The 22,893-nt window shown below is 42.6% G+C and overlaps 3 protein-coding genes across 9 annotated transcripts; 1 reads left to right on the top strand and 2 right to left on the bottom strand.

The window, feature by feature from the left end:
* Positions 1 to 618: 618 nt before the first annotated feature.
* On the bottom strand, positions 619 to 5,445 carry fam234a (family with sequence similarity 234 member A). 3 transcript variants are annotated; one of them, XM_031843727.1, is made up of 12 exons: positions 5,407 to 5,445; positions 4,338 to 4,643; positions 4,141 to 4,251; positions 3,875 to 4,057; positions 3,537 to 3,661; positions 3,278 to 3,410; positions 2,875 to 3,007; positions 2,609 to 2,752; positions 2,319 to 2,400; positions 2,067 to 2,219; positions 1,880 to 1,982; positions 619 to 1,756 (listed from the first exon to the last, which is right to left on the bottom strand). In XM_031843727.1, the coding sequence occupies exons 2-12, from the start codon at positions 4,609 to 4,611 to the stop codon at positions 1,545 to 1,547; spliced, it is 1,653 nt and encodes a 550-aa protein (XP_031699587.1). In that variant the 5' UTR covers positions 4,612 to 4,643; positions 5,407 to 5,445; the 3' UTR covers positions 619 to 1,544. The 3 variants fall into 3 exon arrangements, with proteins under 3 accessions (XP_031699587.1, XP_031699586.1, XP_031699588.1); XM_031843726.1 differs by having other exon boundaries at positions 5,167 to 5,431; XM_031843728.1 differs by having other exon boundaries at positions 5,318 to 5,431.
* Positions 5,446 to 6,927: 1,482 nt separating this feature from the next.
* Positions 6,928 to 13,292, top strand: luc7l (LUC7-like (S. cerevisiae)). 3 transcript variants are annotated; one of them, XM_031843732.1, is made up of 11 exons: positions 7,066 to 7,208; positions 8,617 to 8,687; positions 9,820 to 9,914; positions 10,073 to 10,171; positions 10,644 to 10,754; positions 10,845 to 10,988; positions 11,109 to 11,285; positions 11,413 to 11,501; positions 11,595 to 11,624; positions 11,715 to 11,876; positions 12,050 to 13,292. In XM_031843732.1, the coding sequence occupies exons 4-11, from the start codon at positions 10,076 to 10,078 to the stop codon at positions 12,168 to 12,170; spliced, it is 930 nt and encodes a 309-aa protein (XP_031699592.1). In that variant the 5' UTR covers positions 7,066 to 7,208; positions 8,617 to 8,687; positions 9,820 to 9,914; positions 10,073 to 10,075; the 3' UTR covers positions 12,171 to 13,292. The 3 variants fall into 3 exon arrangements, with proteins under 3 accessions (XP_031699591.1, XP_031699590.1, XP_031699592.1); XM_031843731.1 differs by lacking the exon at positions 8,617 to 8,687 and having other exon boundaries at positions 6,928 to 7,208; XM_031843730.1 differs by having other exon boundaries at positions 6,930 to 9,914.
* On the bottom strand, positions 12,854 to 22,817 carry LOC116381494 (epidermal growth factor receptor kinase substrate 8-like protein 1). Of its 3 annotated transcripts, none has more exons than XM_031843722.1 (19): positions 22,751 to 22,817; positions 21,285 to 21,364; positions 21,028 to 21,186; positions 20,740 to 20,889; positions 20,535 to 20,617; positions 19,201 to 19,313; positions 18,865 to 18,911; positions 18,642 to 18,771; positions 18,463 to 18,551; positions 18,303 to 18,377; positions 16,886 to 17,034; positions 16,268 to 16,400; positions 15,649 to 15,674; positions 15,452 to 15,560; positions 15,210 to 15,335; positions 14,971 to 15,109; positions 14,587 to 14,752; positions 14,244 to 14,376; positions 12,854 to 13,808 (listed from the first exon to the last, which is right to left on the bottom strand). In XM_031843722.1, the coding sequence occupies exons 2-19, from the start codon at positions 21,312 to 21,314 to the stop codon at positions 13,722 to 13,724; spliced, it is 1,944 nt and encodes a 647-aa protein (XP_031699582.1). In that variant the 5' UTR covers positions 21,315 to 21,364; positions 22,751 to 22,817; the 3' UTR covers positions 12,854 to 13,721. The 3 variants fall into 3 exon arrangements, with proteins under 3 accessions (XP_031699582.1, XP_031699581.1, XP_031699580.1); XM_031843721.1 differs by lacking the exon at positions 22,751 to 22,817 and adding an exon at positions 22,321 to 22,424; XM_031843720.1 differs by lacking the exon at positions 22,751 to 22,817 and adding an exon at positions 21,511 to 21,569.
* Between the last annotated feature and the right edge of the window lie 76 nt (positions 22,818 to 22,893).

Genomic DNA, 22,893 nt, shown 5'->3' with positions numbered 1-22,893 from the left:
CGTGGCGCGCCGTTTGTGCGCCTTTCCCCAAATATGTCAGGTGGGCTACGTGTTTCAAGACCTGATTACCTGCCTACAGGGAGCGACTTCCATTTCCCCCGAATTAATTTAGGGAGGCACGAGCTTGTGATCGGTCGTGAGTAATGGTGAAAAAGCGACACGCTGCAATTATTATGGGCGTGAGCTGTACAGTGATACGTGACTGACTTCCATACATCCATGGACTGGCTCTGCGCTGTAGTGCGCATGGCTGCTGTTCTCCGTGGCAATGCATTTACCAAGATTGTACTTTACCACACAATATGTTATTGATAAGGGCACAAGCTATTTTGTCTTCTGAAAGTATGAAGTCACTGGGAAGTATTTCATTGTGTTTGACATAAGATAAACCAAATGACTAACTTGTTTTTTATGACGAAATTAGTCTTGAAAGGATTTATTAATTCGGCAGTTTTTGTTTGGTCAAGTATTTAACTTGTTCTTTTCCTGAAGTCCACTGGTGGTGAATACAGGCTCAAGAAAATATTCTGAGCCGAACAGTGCACTTTCTACAGGTAGTTTCTACTTTCACTGTATTTGCTCCTGTAATAAAACATATTTGAGATGACACAATGACAGTTATTTTTAAATAGTTTAATATTGCTCAAACGAAAACAGAGCCAGAGAGAGAAACGTGAGCTCTGACAAAAGGCCCACAGGTTCAATACACTAATGTACAGCAAAAACAGGAAGCTCATTTTAACTAAAACTAAAACACATCACTGACACAAAACCCACAGCAGTAACTCAATATTATGAGAACCTTTGAGACACAGCATTGAGTGCCTCAAAGGTTAAGTCAGTGTGCATTCAAGAGCATCACTAGGTACAGCATCTTGGATTAAAAACGTTAAGGACACACATCTTGATTATCGACAGTGCCATTGACTACAAACAGAAAATGTAACCACATAGTGTAAGGTTGGTGGGGTTTCTGTCATATTTCAAGTTTCAGCATACATCTGTCTGTTGTACTGCACAAGTTTTAGGAAAGATACCAAGAGAAAAGCCCTACGATTGTGCCTTTTAGGCTGCCATCATTTAAAATACACTTTGAACTACCACCTGCTGCTTTCAAAGCCCAATATGATAAAGGTGCATAGATTCAAATAATAATCCAGCCTCTGCAATTAAAAAAAAGAGCTTTGCATTAATGCATGAAAGTGCTAGAAACAGTAGTGCATGGCAGGAACTGTTGATGGATTTATCAGCAGGAGAGGAGCAGACATGCTGTGCGATTGTCGGATCAAACTCGTGATAGTGTGGATGCAGTCAAGTCTGAAAACATATAATGCCAAGTTTGTCCAATGGAGATTAATGGAAGAGCTCTGTCAAATCAAGTCGACCCAAGTCTCTCAACACAAAAGGATTTTTTTGGTTGTCAGCAGTTTGAAAGTCATAGCTAGTGTACACACTTTGTTTTTTTAATTAAGCCACCATAAAGTCAGCTGTGCCGAAATGGTTTCAACACTGAGGACACACTCTACATTTTACAGTTGGTCCTTTCACCAATCGCTGAAGCGGAGACGACTGAAGGCCTCTCTGATGACTTCATCGGTCTCTGTACTTCCGCCGGGACCAATAGGGCGCACTTTGCTGTCTGGGACGTCCTGCTTCAGCTTTCGCTTGCTGAGGACCACGGTGCCTTCAGCTCCCTCCGTGCCAGGACCTGTCAGCAGGATGTAGGCAGCATGGCGTCCATTCTCCAACAGAGTGGCTGAGACACAAACACAGTCACACAAAGAGCTGGACCCTGTGTTTCCCCATCCCTCCAACCACTGATTCACAAGTTGTTATAAGACAATATCACCTGATTAAAGCATAGGAAAATCACCAGCACCTTTAAATGTTATGATGTGGTCCATGACATTGGTCGACTGCAGGAGGACTTTAGAATAGAGAGGGTGGAGCAAGTAAGAATGTCGATCACTTGCAAATGGTTCCTGGAAGGAAACATTTGAGTCTGATTAGCATTAAGTGTAAAAATCCGGTAACATGCATATTTTTAATGAAGACAGCGTACTTACAGATGAGTTGGTCACTGAGGGCAGCATGCCCCAAAACATAAAGACTGAGAAGGAGTTGGTGGTGTGTATCGCGGCGGGTCTCGGCGAGTTAGGACTGGCCAAAAGGCTGACTTCCCACAGCACACCACCGGACTTCCCATCAAGAATCATTACCTGCATACCACACAGACAGTGGTACAGTGAATGCATGATTCGAAATGCATCACCGTATTAGAGAAGCTGGGCGGAAAGTTACATTTAGGTACGTCTTACCCTCTTTGTGTTGTTGCCGATATCCTCCTCGACCACAACATCGAGGACGTCGTCTTTGTTAAAGTGGCCAAAGGAGGGCTCACTGAACGAATGTCAACGCAGAGGAGAAGATTCATTTGACTCAACCAGCGTGGTTATAATGACATCATATGGTTCACATGACCAGAATGTATCTACAGATGAGATTTTTCTGACAACACAATTTGGTTCCGAGCCAAAAACATTATCTTGCATTGTGCTGAAACAGATTCATTCGTATGTACAATACAAAAATCAAACTGAAGGGTTACCTGAGGATTGAGCTCGTATTGAATCTCCACAGTAGCTGCAAATGTTTTCCATCAACTACCGCCACCTCGTTTCCTGTCACCAGCAGCAGGTCGGGTGTACCACCTGTTACTCCTATTCTTAGCACTTGTCTCACTGAATCAGATCTACAAAGCAGAAATAAATATGAGCAAAAGTTTCTGGCTAAAGCCACGATGACGGCGTGCTGTTGAGAGAAATCTTTGTTGTTGAAGTGATAACCAAAAGGCGAATGTATTCTGCTTCTTACTCGTAGACGGGCACGAGGCCAGATGCTGCGCTGGCATTCTTCTCCCAGCGTTTGTCCTTCTTGAGGCCCACCTCCATCCCTGCTTTAGCCTTGGCAGCAATCTTCCACAGTGCCAGTCCATACACGCCCGTGTCTGTGAATGAGCACAAGATTACTCTCTGCTGCCATCAAGTGTATAGGACATCCAGTAGTATCTATGTACAACAGTTGTATTGGAACTTGAAGTTAAGCTTTCCTTTTCATAGAGGTAATAACAGCTTTTTTACTTCCTTACAGTTTTTGAGTTATTGTCTCTTCTACACGTCTAACACATCTTAACTATTGAGATGCAGTGCAGCACTCCTCCTTCAGGAAAAGATATTATCTGGTCTGAATTATGTCAAAGCTTGTTTAAGACACGAACCTTTTTGCAGTAGCACATAGTAAGAACCTTCCTTCGTGCGATGGAGAAGGTGATTGGCCGTCTCTGTGGAGTCGAGAACAACCGTAGAGCCTATCTGGACGCCTGTGTTCCCTGAGAGGAATGCCAGCTGAGTCTGCAGATATGACGTGAGAAAGCATCATCGTTAAACGAAAACTCAAAAATACAATGTGACTCAATCCTTGCACTGTAAGCAAGGAGCAAAGCAAGGAAGTAAATGCATGACATCATCGGTGTTTACCTGCGTGTTGTCATATGCCACCAGAGCCACATCGCTGACCTTGTCCCCATCCAGATCTGGGACAATGAGAACAGGCACGGTGCCGTTCAGACCGGGGGGCTGAGGCTGCTGCCACATGATCTCACCTGTAGACGCATCACACAGGAAAGGGACACTCAATCGGATTCAGTGCATCTGATTTTAGTTGCTTTATATCCTTGCTTGAATTGTTACAACGAATTCGAAAATATTTGTGTTGCTACGATTGCATAGATCTGCAAAAGCTGTATCGCAAATGCACATTGTGAAAATGCGATTTAATCGATAGTATACATAATACAGAGTAATGAGTCACCAACCAGAGTATTTGTCGACAGCTGTGAGTTTGTCAGAATGGGACAGCAGACAGTCCCAGGTTCTGCCTGTCTCCTCATCCAGACCACACTGGGCCCAGTGGAACTCGGGGGCCAGCGGGCGCTCCCACAGGGTCTGTCCATCGGTCCCATCCACTGCCAACACAAACACACATGGCGAGGAAAGACCTGAAAAACACAGAGTGTCTCTGAATTACACATTGTTTCCTCCCAATTAATGAATAATTGAAATTGAATTGAACACTTTATACCTGCGTCAGTACATGTCTTGTTTAGACTGACTTCTGTGTTTTTGATGACAAACAGGACATCCATCACCTTGTCTTTGCTCGCATCTTCAATAGCTAGGAAGTCATAGGTCGCTGTGGCAGAGAGGGAGGTAAAAGTAGTGAAGCCCCACAAACGATACAACACTACCAAGCAGTGAAAAGCACACAGTTTTACACACCTGCTTCAGAGAAAGTCTTGTTCCAGCTAACGAGATACTGTGGTCTGACGGGACAGGGGATGATGAATGAGAAGGCAAACACTATGGTGAGGCAGAGGAACAAGGAGAAGAAGAAGACTGCAGTTCGCCAATGGGTCAGTTTGGAAAAACCCAAGACTTCCTTACAACTCTTCTTCTTCTTCAGCTCTGATGCTGATGACACTGTTCCCGTCTCTGCCCCGTCCTCTCCCCTCTTCAGAGGGTCGCCTTCAGTGGCACTGCCCGTGGTCTCCATTGCTGCCTCAATGCATTACCCGGCCCACAGATCTATTAGACAGGGAAAAGAGCTTACTTAAGGTAAGAACCTTACCTCAATATGATGCTGGCCTTAAATAAACACGTAAATTACAAAAACCCTGCGTATTTACTACACAGTGAATAGTCCTATTATGGCATACAGGTTGCTGCTGTATCTGTCCAAGTGTGGAGTAAACTACAAACCTGCATGTGTCAAATAAAACCAGCAATAATTACAGACAAAAGTCATAGCACAGTGTGTGTTGATCCAGCTATTTCTGGAGCATCAACCTTTGTTTGTGGATCTGACTGCAAAGATTTCTCAGCACAATGACAACAAACCCATAATGACCAATCACCGAGGCGAGCACACCCTTTTATTTGTTGTACAAATCAGGGGCTTGCTACTCTTAAGTACGTAACTTGCGTAACGTCAAGCTAATTCGCTGTCAAGACTATTTAAAAATTAGAGCATTTACGCAACGATGTTAGCTTAGTAACTGTTAGCCCAAGAACAACGTAGTCTCCGAGTATTTCCATGCTGGATAGTTACTTGTTAGCGAGCTTTGGTCTGGAAAGTTCACGGCTCACATCTGGTTAGTTTGCTAACTTGTTGAACAAAGGCCTCGCGGAAGAAGGACTACGGGCTAACGTTATCGCGAAAGTCCCGCCACTTGACGTTCAAATGAAGAATTTCCACTGACTCAAAATAAAACTCTGACTTTACTCTCCACTATCGTCTTTAGTGGTCACTTGTGTGGCTAACTACAGGTAGTAGGCCCGGGACACACACCAGCGGAGCTGCCTGTCACCCTCAGCTGCGTAAACAAATCCCAGGCACGCCTACTTCTAGGAGAGCTTTTTTGCCCTGAGCTTGTCTCTCAGGTGGACCTTTTTCTGCCTATTTTGAAAATCCATGGACATAAAAGAGGTGAAATAAACAAACTATGAAACTACGCAAAAGGCCAATCTTCTCTAAACTCAATCTAAATATAAATAAGGGCTAGGGGAGCTACCAGGGACAACAGTCGTGCTGCCTGAGAGGTTATGCGCAGGGCCCCAACTGCTATAGTACAGCATACGTCACCAGGCCGGCAACGAATCATCGTAAAAACCCCGCCCCCTCTCGGGACTCAGACACCACGAAAGAAACTCGCTGTCTCGTGTAAAGAGAAACGGGAAAATACAGAAACATGTACCGCGGGTAAACCAAGGCTTTCACACACTGTACGTGAATATTCACTGTCAGTGCTGAATGATGTTGTGATAGATGCATTAGCTTAGCTTGCTTGAGTGGGAGGCTGCTGCAATAATACTGTCGTCTCCAACTAAATCTCAGCCTAAAGATCAAACAGTTGGCTGTGAACAGGTTGATTATTTACAGACAAAACTAAGCCTCGTGATATCTGTCATTTAAATATGTAGCGTGATAGATGTCCGCATGAACAATAACGACCACCGTGTTGGGTCAACGTTTGTTTAACAATAAATAAATGCAAACATGTCAAAGTTACAATCCAAACACACGTCTTTGACATTTTCTTCTTCTACTGATTTTACATCAGTTGGCATCGATTTTATCGGTGCATTACCGCCACCTTCTGCTCCGGAGTGGGGATCAGACAATAGACTTACAATCTTTCCCCCAAAACAAACAAAAAATAAATACATGAAAGTAAATATAAAGTACCACACATACTGAATTAACCTATATGTTATCATCCATGTCTTACACTCTCTAGACCTATAACATCCTAGCCTCTGATAAGCATCTTTGTACCATATACCTGCATTTCCATCATATCCTATAAAATACCCTGTGTTTCTTAAGAAAGCTAACGGTACCCTAAACCAGTGTGTTTCAACCTGGTTGCACACCAACAACCAAAAAAGTTACAAAATGACACATTGTAGCATAATACAGCATATATGCTGACAATTTAATGACAAGTCTCTCAATGTGTTGATCCTTCCTCAGTGTGAAACCTTGTTCTGTTGAGATGAACACAAAGCTGATATCCTGGCAGGAACGGAGACCTTTCTCCCCTCTGTCTCACTTTTTTTTTTGCCCCATTTGTTTGATTTTTTTCTCAGTAATACACTTGACCTCTGCTTTCCTGATGACGTCGTGGACATCTATGGGATCTTATGGCTGCACAAGGGGGCGTGGCCTCGCCGTTTTCTAAAGTACCCGGATGCGCCGGCCCGACGATTTGGGCTCAAGTCGCTCTGATTGGTTTATTCGCGTGTTCTCAAATGTTACAATTGGTCGTTTCTTATTATAAAATCCATTGGTCGTTTTTTCACTGAACATCCCTCCCCTTAGTTTAAGCTTAGCGAAACTTTCAAACAGGGCCTGTCGCTGTCGTCATTTCCCTAATATCAAACGGAAACTGGCAAGTCCACCAAATAGAGAAAAGCGACGAGAGGTGATGCTTTGACGAATAAATAATCGAATAGCTTAACAAAAACATTAAGGAACTGTTTGCAGTTGCTCGCTTTTATACAGCGCTGTCGACGAAAGACCCACAACAATGTCTGCCCAAGCTCAAATGAGAGCGTTGCTCGACCAGCTCATGGGAACAGCGAGGGACGGTGAGTCGCTGTTGCATGCTAGCTGAGCTAGCTAGCTAGCCAAGATGGAGCCACTGCTGCGGCTGGCTTGTGTTGGTGTGTGATGGCAGACCTGCATGAATGGATATAGTACTGCAGAGGGCTGTGTAAAATACAGTAATATTAGAGTCAAGTAGCTTCTACGGATTAACGTGAGGATTTAATGTTTGTATCCATTAAACATCAGGTTGATTTAAATAGTGATTCACTGTTTTAGTTTTCTCTTTATTTCAGCATTAACGACATTTCTAGCTTCAGCTAAGTTAGCTTCCATGCTACCTAGCTTTGAACGATGTACAACAATTCATCAATCCCTGGCATTCATTAAAAAAAACTATTGCTGTTTTAGTGGATAGCGTTAACGCCACTGCGTTACATTCACAAAACTCAAAGTTGATACGCTATAAAGAAGCCCCATGCTAAGCGTCTCACAGGGCCCGTCAGTCATTGCTGAATTAGTATCAGGCTTAATGAACTGTATTAACGTTACTCAACTAATACTTTTGATGATTTGACATCGTCATAATGTGAGAGGGCCGGTGCATAAGATTATTAGCATCGCTGTCCACTGAAGCTCAGTAGTGTTGGAAACAGTACTCTCATCTCTAAAAGTAAAAATACTCAACTACGAGCAAAGGTCCTGTGTTCATAATCTTTCTACAGTAAAACTCCCCGAGCATGATTAGCAATATCATGCTTAAATCCTGCATATTAGGTAAAACACTTAAAATGCAATACATTATTACCATTTTGCATTGCAAGTTGATCATAATTTGATCAGCTAAGCAATCTGTAACTCCAGCTGTCAGAGTACTCCAGCAGGGAGTAAAAAGTACAATATGTTCCTCTTGGTAGAAGCATAATGTAGCATTCCATGGTAATATTCAAGTGAGGCAAAAGTACATTACGTTTGCACTTGATTTTACTGAAATGAGCTGCAATGCTGCTCGTTATTTTAATGATTTATAATCTAATTTAAAAGTGATATCTATGTGACCTACTAACCTATATTTGGTTAACCCATACAAATGCAAATCTGTTGTCCTTAGCAAGGCACTTTGATTTGCTAAAATACCAGTTTAGTAATTGCTTCCAGCAATTTGGATACAAACATTAAGAGGTAACCCAGCTGTCGAGTCTGATTTTCATGGGCAGAAGTGACAGCTTAGTGCTGCCCTGTTATTGTATAAATCAGAGGTTCATCCTGACAGTTGATTGAATGGAACTGTGGATTATCTTCTAACACGTTGATAATTTGAACTCAACAGTAATAATGAATTTGTGTTGTGAGTTTGTGGGTGTATGTGTGATGAGATTGATATCAAATTCTTCCCATACATTTGTTGCATACAAACTGAACAATTGTGGCCCCTTTATTTTATTCATTAAGGTTCAGTGTATCTTTGCCAGCCTACAACAATCTGCAAAGGAGTTGCAGAAAAGCCTCATGTTCATCGAGCCGTGAGTCACACATAATTTTTAAAGCTGTTATGATGAATATCCAAACCATTTGTTTGCCTTCCGGAAGTTATTGTAGCTTTTTTTTTTTTTTTCTTTTTTTTTTAGTCACACAAATGGGTATATCTTCAGTGGCACTAGAACTACAATTTGCAGTAGTTTTATGCAGCTTGAGCTAAGACGTCTGATCGCGCAGAATCCAAAGGAGCAGTTCTCAGTTTTCAGAAGGCAATTTTAGCAATCGTCGAGGAAGAAAAAACAAACAAACTTGGCACACATCATTTACAATCTGACTTGTGTATGACTCCCAACTTCTTACTACAGGTATGGGCAAGAAAACTGTTCCCATTTATACTTTTCTACAGCGGGTTTAAAATTCTGCAGCTGAGGTCTTGAAGATGCAGAAGGGTACAGTATGTGGTGCAGATCACAGTGTGTATAAACTAATTTTTTTCCTTGGAATTCTTTTATACTTTTGTTTTCAATTTCTTTTCAATGTTTCGTATTTGTAAAAGGCTTGGCTGGAACATTTGTCTGAAATGTTTACATCTTCCCTGTATAGTCGTATGCATTGAAGTGTAATGAAAACATTATAAAATCAAGGTACACCTGTTCACACAAGTTAATTGAAATACAAGTTCATATTTATTTACCTGTTTTGTGTCCTTATTAGCTTAGTCTCATAATGCTCCACTTTTACAGAGGAGACACTGAGCCTTATCACAAGTTAAACTGAGTTGAGGCACTAACATAGCCATGTTTTTATTGAGGCTTGGGTATGGTAAGCACCAAGAATAATAGGAAGTTCCATATGCAGAGCCACATGTAACTTTTACTCCTTCAATCTTGGCACATAAATGGATGTTAAACATAGTCCAGCGGAGACACAGTATTTATTATTGGTCATTAATGTCATACAAATGAAATGTCTGTAAAACTTTGACAATCAGAAATAAAATAATTGGTTTTCACTCATTTAGGTGGGTACAGAATCCTTGAATGCAGTTATAGTGACGCCTATCTGCCCGTTTCATGTTGTACAATTACAGTCATGTATATGAAATCACTGGTGACCTCGCCCCTGATAACAAATATGTGAGGTCTTTCTCACTGGTCGTTTTTTGGACTGTTTCAGGGGATGAGACGCGACAGAGGGTCAAGTTCACTGACGAGCGAGTCTGCAAAAGTCATCTTCTAAACTGCTGTCCACATGACATCCTGTCTGGAACTGTAAGTGGCCTGCAATTATGGTCTGACTACTGAAAGTTACTCCAGTACATTAAATCAGTATAATGCTGAAATAAAGAGAAACTAAACTATGTACTACAAGTAGTCTTAAATCATTTGATATTATGTCTGAGTCATGTCTGCTTGTGTTTTGGTGATAGCGTATGGACCTGGGAGAGTGCACGAAGATCCATGACCTGGCACTTCGGGCAGATTATGAAATTGCCTCCAAGGACAGAGATCTGTTCTTTGAGCTGGACGTAAGTGCTGTCCTGCAATATATAATACCGTTGTGCAGATCATAGAATTCTGTAGAAAAACACAGATTAACTATCGGTGTCTTGGCTTTGAAGACAGAACTATAACCTTGCTGTTGCTTTAAGTATGAAAATCAAGTGGTTAACAGCTAGTGACAGTAGTTCATCATTTAGCATGACCACAGTTTCCAAATCCAAACTCAATCTTTTATATCAGCAAAGTTGGCTATTTTTAACAACTTGTTTAAAAATGTACTTTTTGTTGCCCTTGTTATTGATGCTACAATGGTTGAGTTGCAGCCATGAAATGACTGTTTTAGACAACATATGCATGTTGATGTCCATCACTCTCAATCAGATGATTGATGAAAATCAGCATAGCCCTCCTGAAAGATTTCTGTGTCTATGTATTCAAATCTACCAAGTTACATATTTAAGTCGGTTTCTTTGCGGACACATTTACTCTTTCCAAAAGGCGGTGGATCACCTGGAGTCCTTCATTGCCGACTGCGACCGGAGGACAGAATTGGCCAAGAAGCGCCTGGCTGAGACTCAGGAAGAGATCAGTGCTGAGGTGGCAGCAAAGGTTAGTGACACAAGATGCAGCATGTAGCTTGCTATAACACAGTGTTTTAGGAAAGATGGAGGTCAATTGTGTTGTTTCTGCTGCTCGCAGGCAGAGAAGGTTCATGAGCTGAATGAAGAAATAGGGAAGCTCCTGGCCAAGGCGGAGCAGCTTGGAGCGGAGGGCAACGTCGACGAGGCCCAGAAGGTCCTGCAGGAAGTCGAGAAGGTCCGCACTAAGAAGAAGGATGCAGAGGTGAGGAAGAAGTATTTGGGAGGTGCTTCAAGCGAAAGGATGATGTGCTGCTTTTCCATATATTAATATTTCCATTTTATCCTTAAATGCATCTCTTTTTCCTTTTCCGTCTCTCCTCAGGAAGAGTACAGGAACTCCATGCCAGCCTCCAGCTTTCAGCAGCAGAAGCTGCGGGTGTGCGAGGTGTGCTCCGCTTACCTGGGTCTCCATGACAATGACCGTCGTTTGGCTGATCATTTTGGTGGGAAGCTTCATCTGGGCTTCATCCAGATCAGAGAGAAACTGGACCTACTAAAGGTATGTGCAAGTCTGTCCTACCATGTACTAGAAAACACACCAAAGAAGAAATGGGCCATAAACAGTCCTGAGGTTTGGAGACAGATGGTTTCGCCTCTAATTGGCAATGCATTTTTATTTTGATCAGAAAACTGTGGTCGAAAAGCAGGAGAAAAGGAACCAGGAGCGCTTAAAGAGACGAGAAGAGAGGGAGAAAGAGGAAAAGATGAAGAAGAGGTGAGTGCAGACATTTATGGGACTTTATTTGTTGCATGAAGTGAATGTTTTTAACTATTTAAACTTGTGGTTTTGCATCCGATTATTTCATAGGACCAGATCACGGAGCAGAGAGCATAAAAGGTAAGGAAGTCGCTGCATGAATCCACATTTGAAATCGATCAGTATCTAAGGTAAATCGTAGCTCAAGTGTTGTCCATTGTTTTGGGTCAGGTCCCGTTCTCGTGACCGCAGAAGGAAGCGCTCGCGCTCCGCATCACGAGAAAAGCGCCGTTCGCACTCGCGCTCCAGGGAGAGGAAGAGAAGGCATCGCAGCCGATCCCGCTCTCGCAGTAGAGGACACCGTCACAACCACGAGCAGAGCTCCAGACACAAGTAAATACACAACCAAGCTCACACCAAGCCCCCACAGAATGGAACCTTTCAGTCATGAATCTTAAATAATCACTGAGTAATACTCATCCTGTTTGAGCTTATGATTTGGTTCTTTACAAATACACCCTGGCTTTTGTGCTTCACTGAATATCTCGGACCGTCTTGTCCCCCAGGTCGTCCAGGGACCGAGAGCGCTCATCCAGAGACGGGTCACGGGAGCGAGACAGGAAGGACGGTATGAACGGCAGGTCAGACTCCCGCCGCGCAGACGACGGGGACATGGGGGACCTCTGAGGACCAAACTCCATCCATCACGACACACCGCCTCCTCCCGTCTCTCTCACCTGTCTGTCCCTTTATAATAACCTAATGTCACACGCAGTCCTCGCCTTGACCCATCTGTTCTCCCGCCTGCCTCCTTTCTTTGCTTTAACAGTTTATGCATCCGACCCAGAGTGTACACGTACATGTATATCAGAAGATTTCATTTGAACATTTGGGGGAGTTAGTTGTTGATCAGTAGTGGAGTGTATTGTAATACCCACATCTGTGACTTGGTGGCTGTCTGTATCCAACACACACGTCTTGTTGTAAACTACCCCGCGATGTGTCCAACAGATAAAGCAAACACTTACAGAAAAGTGTAACTGATCCATAGTATTATTAACTGATGGTCTTTTGATAACGAATCTGAATATCTTGTATCTGAATATGTTTTGGACTGATTGATTGTTGTGTTCTGAAGAGCCTCGTCCCATCAATAAGGTATTTTTTTTCCATCTCCCTCTGAAGGTTTCTTTTCACCAGCTCCTGATAAACTGCAGGACTGCAGTTCCCGAATATCTGTCCACATTTTTCTTTGGTCCCGTACTTAGTTCGCTAAAGCCCGGTTACACTTTTAGGAACCCAATTCAAAACCAAAAGGTTAAAGTTACGAATATTAGTATAGTATCAACCTTGTGTTTCCCATTGTCCTCTTCTTTTTTAAATTTTTTTTTAATTTTAGCTAATCAACTGTTATCTTATGCTGCTGGTAGTGAAAGGATCTATTTGATTGAGAGTTTGGCCAGTATAAGTAAACACTTGTTTTGAATTGTCGGTGGCAAGGTTCTTGTTTTATATTTTGTTTCCATCTTGATTTCTTTTATTTAAGATAAATTGTAACTTCAAAATTCGTGTCGGCATGTGAAGCAGTAGGTTCAGAAATTATACATTATAAATTCAATGCCATAACTGTACATACATTTTTATTAGTCTTTATGTTGGTCCAATTTGGACAAATTCCTCTGAATAGATTTATAATTGCAAACAGATTTGAATGGATGCATTGCTTCACCTAATGTGTGAAGTCATATCTGTTTATGTTCTGCTGGAAAAATTTCTTTAAAGTCTCAATAAAAATTAAAAAAGAATCGCCATTTCAATTTCCATGGTCTTGTCATTGCAGGTTATTCAGGGTTGAATTATTAGGCAAGTATTCTACAAACAAACATAAATACACTTTTAAGTTAGTCCTTCCCGACTAGAAAGAAAGGAGACAGAAGAAAACTATTCACTTTCAAATAAACAACATGCATTACAAATGGTGTACTCAAATTTGACAATATTTAATTTGCACAGCGCCGGCTTCCATTAAAAGCTTCCATTTCTGATTCGCTGCCAAATACTTTAGTCTTAAGATGAATCAATCGTGTCATAATGGCCCTTCGAGCAAGATGGTCACTGTCACATGTTTGTTCTCTCGTGAATGGAATTAATAATTCAGGAGTTCACTCTCGAGTGACGGCACTACCAGAATAACACAATCCTCCATCTGAACCTCTTCGTGATGAAGACACCTGCTGCTCACAATGTGCTGCTCTCCAGTTTCAGATCCACCTTCATTTTCTGTTTCTCCATGACCGCCTCCAACTCTGTGGCCCTTCTGGCATCCTGTAAATAGCACAAGCAAATTAGACCAGCTGAAGGATAAAAGGCGCACTATTTTTATTGACAAGAATTCTATGTGGTCATATAGAGATCTATATTTCTACATGCATGTGCACAGGTTTAAAATGCCATCAAAGTAATTCACAAAATAGTCATGACAGAATAAACGGACATTATCAATAAGTTGGTTTCAGTCAAAAAAGGTTTTCGTGCCATTTGTTTTTCCAGTCAACAAGTAGCACTTACAGAAACTCATTAAATAAATGCAGAATCAGCTCTTAGTTCATTTTCCATCTACTTTATTCTGGTTGAAATCTCTACACACTCTCAAATAGTGACTTGCTTCTTTAGCTGTCAAATGTGTTTTGAGCTTACTCAATCATTTTGTAATTGGTTAACTTTGATAAAAATTAAAGCCATAATTGTTTTTTAACTCGCCTCCAGCAGTGATCTCTGTACAGTGAGTTGACTGTAGACTCTGGCGCCCTCCTCTGGAATCACAGCTCGTAGCTCCTCCTTGTTGAGGGAGAAGAGCTGGGCGCCTGTCAGCACTCCCAAACATGACACCACCCTGAGGGACAAAAAGGACAAATGACTCCAAAGAAAACTTAAACTCTTCTCTTATTCATTTCCTTTTTCTAGCTGTTTCAGTATTAATAAGGTAGGAGGTCATTTATGTTGACCTTTTGATGAACCAATAACATTGTGCTTGGAGAACTTCCAGTGCGTAAACATCATGTGGTGAATCTGGTCAACAGTCAACAGTAATGACGTCACTCACGGTTCACTGAAGCCCTTCCGTTGGAGCCACTCGGCTACCTCGTCTGGAGGAGAGTGGTAGTCCAGAGGCACGGAGGTCTCTGAGGAGCGAGGGATGACCAGCGGTTTGTTCAGATTGGTCTTTCCATTGGTCAGCCTCTGGAGCAGCTCGTCATTCATCAACATCACTGGGAAGATTAAAAGTGACATAATTAAGCACATGTCAATGTGTAGCTTTTTGGTGTACTTGACAGTTTGTTATCCAATCAAGACTTTGTGCTTTTTATCTCTGGCTCAGACAATATCTGTGCCAGGTCCGAGACTCTAAGGACATTTCAGCTCTCCATATTCAAGCCACCTTTTCACAGCATTTATGCGACACACCTCCTACACAATAGTCTGATACCTTGTTTGTCTTGGTCCTCTCCAGATGATGTATGCTGACTGTATGGGCGCTGGGGCGAGTGGGTGGGGGCCTGGTGTGAAGTGGGAGAGCTGGGTGGGACTGCAGAGAAAGACCCGGCGAGGGGAGGTGGAGCTGGAGCCTGCAGGAATGACAAAACCACAGTTGAATTCACGCAGGTGTGTACAGGTGAGAGCATACCTCTGTGGCTTGTGTGATCCGTGTGTGTTTTTGTGTCTTACACTGGGGGGTTTATTGGTGACGGGGCTGTCTATGTGGGCCAAGGGATCCAGGATATTGAAGGGAACAAATCCGATCTGGTCGAACCGATTACGACACTTCCACCAGCGCTTGGACGACTCGATCACCTGTCGGACGGAGGAGTTGCTGTCAGTCAACGTACTTTTGGGTGTGTCATGCTTCATGATGGGTTCCTGAATGCACCGTGTACACGTTCTTACTGTGTACTACTTGACCTCATTACCTCTAGTGTCTCCCCTTGCTGCACTGAGAGCTCACTGCTATTCCTGGCTATGAAGTCATACGTGCAGCTGTAGATTCTCTCAGATTCTGGTGGGAGTGTGCTGCCGTCTCTGAGAGGAAAGGAGATAGACACTGTTATCATGGGGTCGGAGGGTAAACTGTAGCAGCTGATTGAGTTGCTTCTTAAAGATGACCTACGTTTCACCGGTGTCAGGCTGTTGATGCTGTGGGTTAAAACGAGATGGACATTCATGAATATACAGACACAAGCATTAACAGGGCAGAGAGAAAAGTATAAAGGGTTATTATGTAGAGCGTTGGGGGTGGTTGACAAAATAAAATACTCATAGACACCGCTTGTAGAGCAAGAGCTTTGGCAGTTACCTGAGTACGAGCAAGCTTTCAAAAGAAAAATTTGGCGACAAACCAAAAGTATAAAGATGAGTCAAAATATTCTCCCTATCAGGTGCTTGAATTCCAAGTGCATTCATCAGCAAAAATACCTCTTTCAACAATCATTTCAAGTAGCAATGGGAGCACCGTTAATAATCATTATGCCAAAAAACTGTTGACAACATGGGAATACAAGGCCTTTGATAAATATCCACTGCATACAGAGGTAAACTGAGGCAACTTTACAGGAAAGTTCATCTCCAGTGTTTATTGTACTTGGTATTTACGTATTATTGTGTCTGTAATTACGCTCATCCCCCGTGTTGTACCTTTACACACACACACACACACACACACATATCTCCAGTGCTCCTCTCTTGTGACACACCATGAATGGGCAGGTATGCCATGCCACTTGCTTTACCTGGAGGGCTTCATGTTTGTGCTGTGACTCGATCGGATCCTCCCAAACCTGCCCGTCTGCCCTCGAGGCCTCCGGCTTCCAGCCGTCCAAAAACACAGGAGTGTAGGGAGCTACAGACCCTCTGAGCTGAGAGCTGAGAGAGCACACAGAGACACTGCATTGGTCCTTGATGCACTTGGGTTTTACTTTACAGTGTGAACAGCTAATACCAACCTTTACATTTAGAAAAGCTCACTTCGGTTTTATCCTTTCATGCAGCTGTTGCCAGGGAATAAACTCTATCATATGCGAGGTGAATGAGTACCACTAATTAATACGTATGACTGATTTGATGATTATTGTATAATAATAACAATAATCTATCAGCTAAATTTATTGGCAAACAAAATCAGTCCAGCTCTTAACTGTGGATTCAATAATCCAATAAGATAAGTCAGAAATACTTACACAAGAAAATGCTATCTTACTTTCAAGGAATGAGTATAATTAATTATCTCAGGAGAATCCAGGTCAGCCAAGTAGAACTGGATTATTTTATTTTTTTACTTAATATATTTCATATTATCTAATATATATACCGCTATTACACTGGCTGACCAAGTGATTGTTGGTACTGACCGCGGGAGCGTCCAGTTGGGACCCAGAGACGTCCACAGCTGCCTCTCCTCCTCGCTCAGGTTGTCTTTTAGCAGGAAGACAGCAGAGCTGGTCAGGGCGGGGCTGGACACTGAGGCTCCCATAGGCGGTCCCCCTGTTGTTTTCACCATCTGCACACAAGCAGATAAGACAAAACCCGTGCTCATGCTCCCAGTCTAGAAAAACAAGGTCCGATAATGACAGTCTAACAATCACTGCTTTACACACATTATACATTAATCTGAATTTGATTCATTTGCAAATGGACGCTTCTGTTAGAGTACTGTCAACCCAAGGACACACAAAAGCCTAATGGATGCATCCACACACACACACACACACACACACACACACACACACACACACACAAACAGGAAGTAGTGACATACACTCAGAAATATGAGGTTGTTTCCATTCAGGTGTGCCAGTATAAACAAATCAAACACACCCATTCCACCCATTTAATCTCTTATTGACTGATTCATGTTACATCAAACATCACAGAGACACACCTTAAATTCCATGTCTGATGCGTTACATTTCATTTGTAAATAGTTGAATACTGCTCATATTTGAATTAATTTATTCCAGTTTCTGCTGACTCGTGGTGTGCAGCGCTCTCAGAGGGCAATGTCAAGAGTTAGGCTTCATTATGGATGTGGCTTTCCTGACAGACATATTGATTGATTGCTTGAATTGTTGTCCTATATTTTTACATCATATTTGTTATTACAGAGAGTCATAAACTACTATACTTTTGAGAGCTGGAGTACATCATTGCTGTAGCTCACGACAGCAGTCGGGGGGGACAGCAATGTGGCTTTTCAAGTAATAAGAGAGTCCAGCTCAAATCTAAACCAAGTGTTTACCAAGGACACAGACCTGCATACAATTCTGCCACGCAAACCAAATGAAACAAAAATGCTGAGTCTATGTAGTTTCAATGAAGCTCTCATAAAGGGAACTGCCCTGTGTAAATATTCAATGGAACTTTTAGTTTCTCTACTACACTAAAGCCTTTCAATCATTTGAACATGACGCATGCTTGTTTTGTTTTTTTATACATTTGTGTTCAACACCAGCTGAGGGATAAACATACTGCCTATATCCTTCTTTTGAACCATTACCTTCAGGTAAATAATCCAAATAGCATTTGTTGTCTAATTAATTACCAGTCTCCAAATGCTACATCTTTATCCTCGGTTCATCTGCTTCCATATAGTAAATGACGACATCATGAGACACTAGATTTAATTTAAGATTTTCGTCACATCCTAACTAGCTGTTTTTTTTGTCTATGCTGCTGTAAAAGACGTGGCCGGGTGTTTACAGCGACAGCAACATCAGGAGTTCCCCCCGCAACCCGGACAGGTAAAGACGTAGAGGTTATAACACTCACCATATTCAAAGGTTTGAATACATGGTGAACTAGCTCCTCTGATGAAGGCCCGGAGATAGTTGACTTCAGGCGGGCCTGTGAATATATAGATAGAGGAATTACTATGTAACACAGCAGGGTAGTCAAAAGGAAAATAACTGTGACCTGATTGGATACACACCAACAGGCTGAAGCAATATTTGAATTTCTGGAAGATATCGATGAACTCCTCCTCTGGCGGAGGCTTGGCCTTTGCAGTGAGTAAATCTTCTGTTGTTCAGAAAACACAAGAAAAACAGATGTTACACCCGCAGTTTTATCAGGATTCATAGCTGTGTTATCCAACCGTCTCATTTTTACCTTCAGCACTTTGCTTTTTACTTTTCTTCTTTTTCTTCTTCCTCTGGTTCAGCACCGTCGCGGCCTCCGCAGTCTGCTGCAGCTTGCCCATGAAGCTCTCGATGTCGTCGAAACAGTGATTGAGGATCCCCTGAGGAAGGGAGAATCGGTTTGTCACTCCGTTCAGATATCAATCAAGGCCAAACATGACTGAAAAGGCTCAAAGGTGATGGACGAGACGTACCACTTCTCTCTCTGCTCGCAGGTAGGAGATATCAGGCCCACTGTTTGCTGTTGTAGAAGAGAGGAGAAGATGTAGTACATACATTTCCATTCATTACCCTGGTTTTCCCAGCATTTGCAATCCCTGCCCCCTTTACCCTTGAAACACACTCCCCTTACACACACACACACACACACACACACAAACACACAAAGCAATCTCTGTGCTCCTAAATACCTCTCGCTTCTCTCTTCTTCCTACCCTCTCGTCATGACAAATCCCTCCAAACACTTTTACCCTTACAGTCGTACACAAGCACTCAGGTGAAAAGTATAATTCATTATTTTTTCTCCTTACCTTTGTGTCCAGGGTAAGGTGGGGGGTTGGCTGGTGGAGGATTTGGAGCATGTGGGATGGGGGGGTTCGGGATTCCATAGGGGTCCTTCATCTCACCCCCACTCTGAGGAAGCCTAGAGGACGAGAGGAGAGTTTAGACCGTGCTGCACTCTGACACAACTTTGTACTACAGGTAATGCTCGTGGCCTTCTTGTTTTGAAGGTGGCAGCGGCCGTTCACTCAGCGCAATAACAGGAAACACCCTTACAGAAGTCAAACACACATTGGATTGCAGACAGGCTCATCCTCATTCTGAGAGAGCCTCAAATGGATGCAGCCTTGGGGACTACTTACAACAGGAGGACATCTTTGATTCGTGAATCTAGCCAGACAACGCACTCCTCTATCAATAGACATAATGTGATGCCTTTGAAATTCAATCCTGCGGCCCTTATTCCTCTGAAATTACAGTAAACATTCCAGACTGTGTGTTCTCGTGGGCTATATCCTACATCACACGCAACAATGTGCTTTAATGCAAAACTCTCCTTTTAAACAAATCAGGTAGCAACAATCCGAGGACGTGGTATTGTATGTTTGCCGATACTCTTGCAAAATATGCAAACACCTGTGAGAGTGCTGACTCGAACTTTACAGTCGCTTGATTGAATCAGAATCTGAACGCAGAAACACAGTTGTCTGTCCGTCTTACCACATTTGCCTGTCCTTCACACGTCCTTTTAAAGAGAATGTCTTTCAAAGCAGGTAATCCGTGTAGGCCGTGAGCATGCACACCGCCGCCGTCAACCCTCCTCTGCTCTCTCTGCTTTCTGTCACAATGGCCTCGTTATCTCTGTTACACCTTCCTAAGTTATGTGGAAACCGGTAAAACAGGTCTTTCTCTCTCTCAGCTGTTTACTCTGTCCTCGCTCTCTCTCTGTTTCTCTCTGTTTCGCTCTCTCTCTCTCTCTGTCTCTCTTTCTCTCTCACACACACACAGGTGGACGGTGACACCAGCCTGCTTTGATTCAGTGGAAAATATGACATAATGGGCCGTAAGAAAGAGGAGAAATGCAAACAGTTTAATTGGTCTGAATGGTCATGTATTATCTGTGCCTGTCTGTTGTTTGGCTGCCCATGAACCTCCTCCCATACAATATAAATGCTTACAGACACTAGAGACACACTTTTTCCTATTAAAACCACAATAAGACAATTGGGCACATACAATAAACTTGAATACTCATGGAGAACTAATATCAAATGAATGGTTTTCAGTTTTACAGTGTTCTCGAGAGACATTTAGATGTTTTTCCACGGATGTGTTTGTCTTGTGAGTATGACATTCACTGTACCTGAGGGCATCAGAGAGCTTCTTAGTCCTGCTGGTAGAGGAACCCGAAACTGCGTGTGTAATGTCGTCACAGATTTGCTCTGCCTGGGAAATGCAAATCAGGTTGTGGCATCACTCGTAAAACCTGAACCAGGCTGATGATACACACTGACACGCTGAGTCAGGAGGGATGGCCTGGGTGAAGCTGCTCAGGTGTTATTACTCACCTTCACTGTCTCGCAGTTGAAGAAGTGAATGTCCGGCTTCTGTTGCTCTGCACTTTGGCAGACCAACAGAAGGAGGGATGGGAAGTGTTTTTCTGTGTTGATGGCCTCGCAGCGCAGGATGGATTTGAAAGAGTACTCCTCCAGCTCGTCCTGCACGAGTAGATAAAACTGAAGGTCATCATGTATGCAAATATACAGTGATAAGCACTTATATAAATCTCATCTTCCTGCATTTAATTGCTCACAATGTACAGGCCTAATTATTGACCATAATGCATCTGTTCTCACCTTGCTCTGTGTGTCTCGGAGATGAATGGCTTCTGCTCCGACATCCAGGTACATCTGTTGACTCCACAGCTTTTTGTTCTGAGCCAGGACGGAGAGACGTGTCCGGGCTTCCTCCACATTCTGCACATCCCCGTCCTGGAGCGAGTAGGTCAGCAGGTGCTGCAGGCAGGGAGAGAGAAGGATGAGGACTTGAGGCAAATGGCGCCTTTAAATATCACTGTGACGGAAAAGGTGTGTGCGCCACAGATAAGACTTACGTTGACAAGATATCGTGAGATGTTTGTCATCCTCTGGTCTGGTGTGAAGAAAATGGAGAGGTTTAAGCTAGAGCAGCTTCCTACGAATACACAGCGGGAGAGAGTGGATCACAAAAACATTTACAAAGTTAGTTTCAGAGTTACAAAGGGTGCTGTCCCACCCAGACAGTTTGACTGGTACGGATGGTGTTAAGGCAGGCAGCAGTTTAATCTTGGATTGTCTTACTCTGAAACGAACAAGTCTTAACCAGCACCATGCGAAAGCAACATCCTCATTCAAATATTCCCTTCCACTATTTGAGTCTACATCAGCCTCTGCTTCAATAGGATTACGCTATGAGAGTGTGTAAGCTGCCCGACCAGTCTGACAGCATGTCACCATTCAATCTCTCTGCTGCTCAGTGGTCATTAATGGCCAACTGGAATCACTGGTATCAAGGGAGCTAACTTCCAGTATCACTTACATTTCCTTAAGACCGGTTTCATTAACAAATAATTGCCCAAAAATAGTTTCCATCTTATTTGGGCTTACAGCAAGAGCCAAACTGGTGTGGTTGGTGTCATACTCATGTAATAATATAGTATTTCAAAATAAAAGTCTGACCCTTTTTAGCATGGCAATTTGTGCACACTGTTTATAAGTGGAAATGCATTTTAAGATCTTGACTGACGCTGATATGGTACAGAAAATGCCACATTTAACTGTAACTTTGAAAAAATAATAGAAATGTGTTGCAATGGGCACATGACCCACGATTCAGTTTTTGATTTCAGTAAAATCCCATAAGCAGATATTGAATTAGCAGTGGCTACTTTGCCTAGTAGCTTGACAAATTACTTCACAGAATTCATCACTAGACAAAGTCAACGTATTGAAACGTGTCAAACATGTGACAAAGTTTCGCTACGGCTTTCAATGCAGTTTCTGATTCACTGTCACTGTACATGTGGTACAAATGAATTTAAGAGTTAAGTAAATGTTACAAGTTCTGACTGCTACAGAGAGTGATGATAAGAAAATGAATGATCAACGTACCTTGGTTGATAGGGTTCCGGTATTTTATTCCTGGTGTTAACAGCTGTGTGAGTGTGTTTCTACGAATAGTAAAACCTGTTCTGTACCTCAGTGTAACTCACTCTCCTCTCTTTGGAATTGAAAGCCTTTATAGAGCAGAGGTGTGTCACTTTTTGCAGTCCTGCCCAGTCTCACCCCACCTTAGAGATAAACAATATTGACTCATTCTCCTTCCTACTACACCTACATATTAACAAGTCCACATATGTCACACTGGAAAACATATAGGAAAATTGTGCAGGGCTACAAAAACAAAACTAAGGTCATGTGCTCTGTATTTTCTCTTTGAACTTTTAGCAACCTGTGGGAAGCGTATGTTTTAGGCGTAGTATATATAAGCCTAAACTATTTTAAAGTAAATAATATGGATAAAGAAACACGTTTTACTCACCAGAGTATGATTCCAGCAGTTTGGGGAAGGTCAACAACTGATATCATTGGACAATTGCCTTGTGTCAGACACACCGGGCAGCTAGTGATAGTAGCGACGTCATAGCACATTGGAAATGAACTAAACATCGTTATACCACGTGC

The sequence above is a fragment of the Anarrhichthys ocellatus genome, unplaced genomic scaffold, assembly GCF_004355925.1.
Source record: "Anarrhichthys ocellatus isolate YVR2014 unplaced genomic scaffold, GSC_Weel_1.0 scaffold4, whole genome shotgun sequence".
Lineage (NCBI taxonomy): Eukaryota > Metazoa > Chordata > Actinopteri > Perciformes > Anarhichadidae > Anarrhichthys > Anarrhichthys ocellatus.
The sequence above is the reverse complement of the archived record's forward strand: the minus strand, read 5'-3'. Positions and strand labels throughout refer to the sequence as shown.

Coding starts and splice junctions, on each gene's coding strand:
- fam234a (XM_031843727.1), bottom strand. CDS start 4,611: ATGGAGACCACGGGCAGTGCCACTGAAGGCGACCCTCTGAAGAGGGGA. Junction 3,662..3,874: donor AGCTGTCGACAAATACTCTG/GTTGGTGACTCA, acceptor ATGCGTCTACAG/GTGAGATCATGTGGCAGCAG. Junction 2,753..2,874: donor GGCCTCGTGCCCGTCTACGA/GTAAGAAGCAGA, acceptor TCTGCTTTGTAG/ATCTGATTCAGTGAGACAAG.
- luc7l (XM_031843730.1), top strand. CDS start 9,717: ATGTTGTACAATTACAGTCATGTATATGAAATCACTGGTGACCTCGCC. Junction 9,915..10,072: donor ATGACATCCTGTCTGGAACT/GTAAGTGGCCTG, acceptor TTTTGGTGATAG/CGTATGGACCTGGGAGAGTG. Junction 11,286..11,412: donor AGAAACTGGACCTACTAAAG/GTATGTGCAAGT, acceptor TATTTTGATCAG/AAAACTGTGGTCGAAAAGCA.
- LOC116381494 (XM_031843720.1), bottom strand. CDS start 21,541: ATGGTGCTGGTTAAGACTTGTTCGTTTCAGA. Junction 18,378..18,462: donor AATATTGCTTCAGCCTGTTG/GTGTGTATCCAA, acceptor ATATATTCACAG/GCCCGCCTGAAGTCAACTAT. Junction 15,561..15,648: donor CAGCCTGACACCGGTGAAAC/GTAGGTCATCTT, acceptor CTTTCCTCTCAG/AGACGGCAGCACACTCCCAC.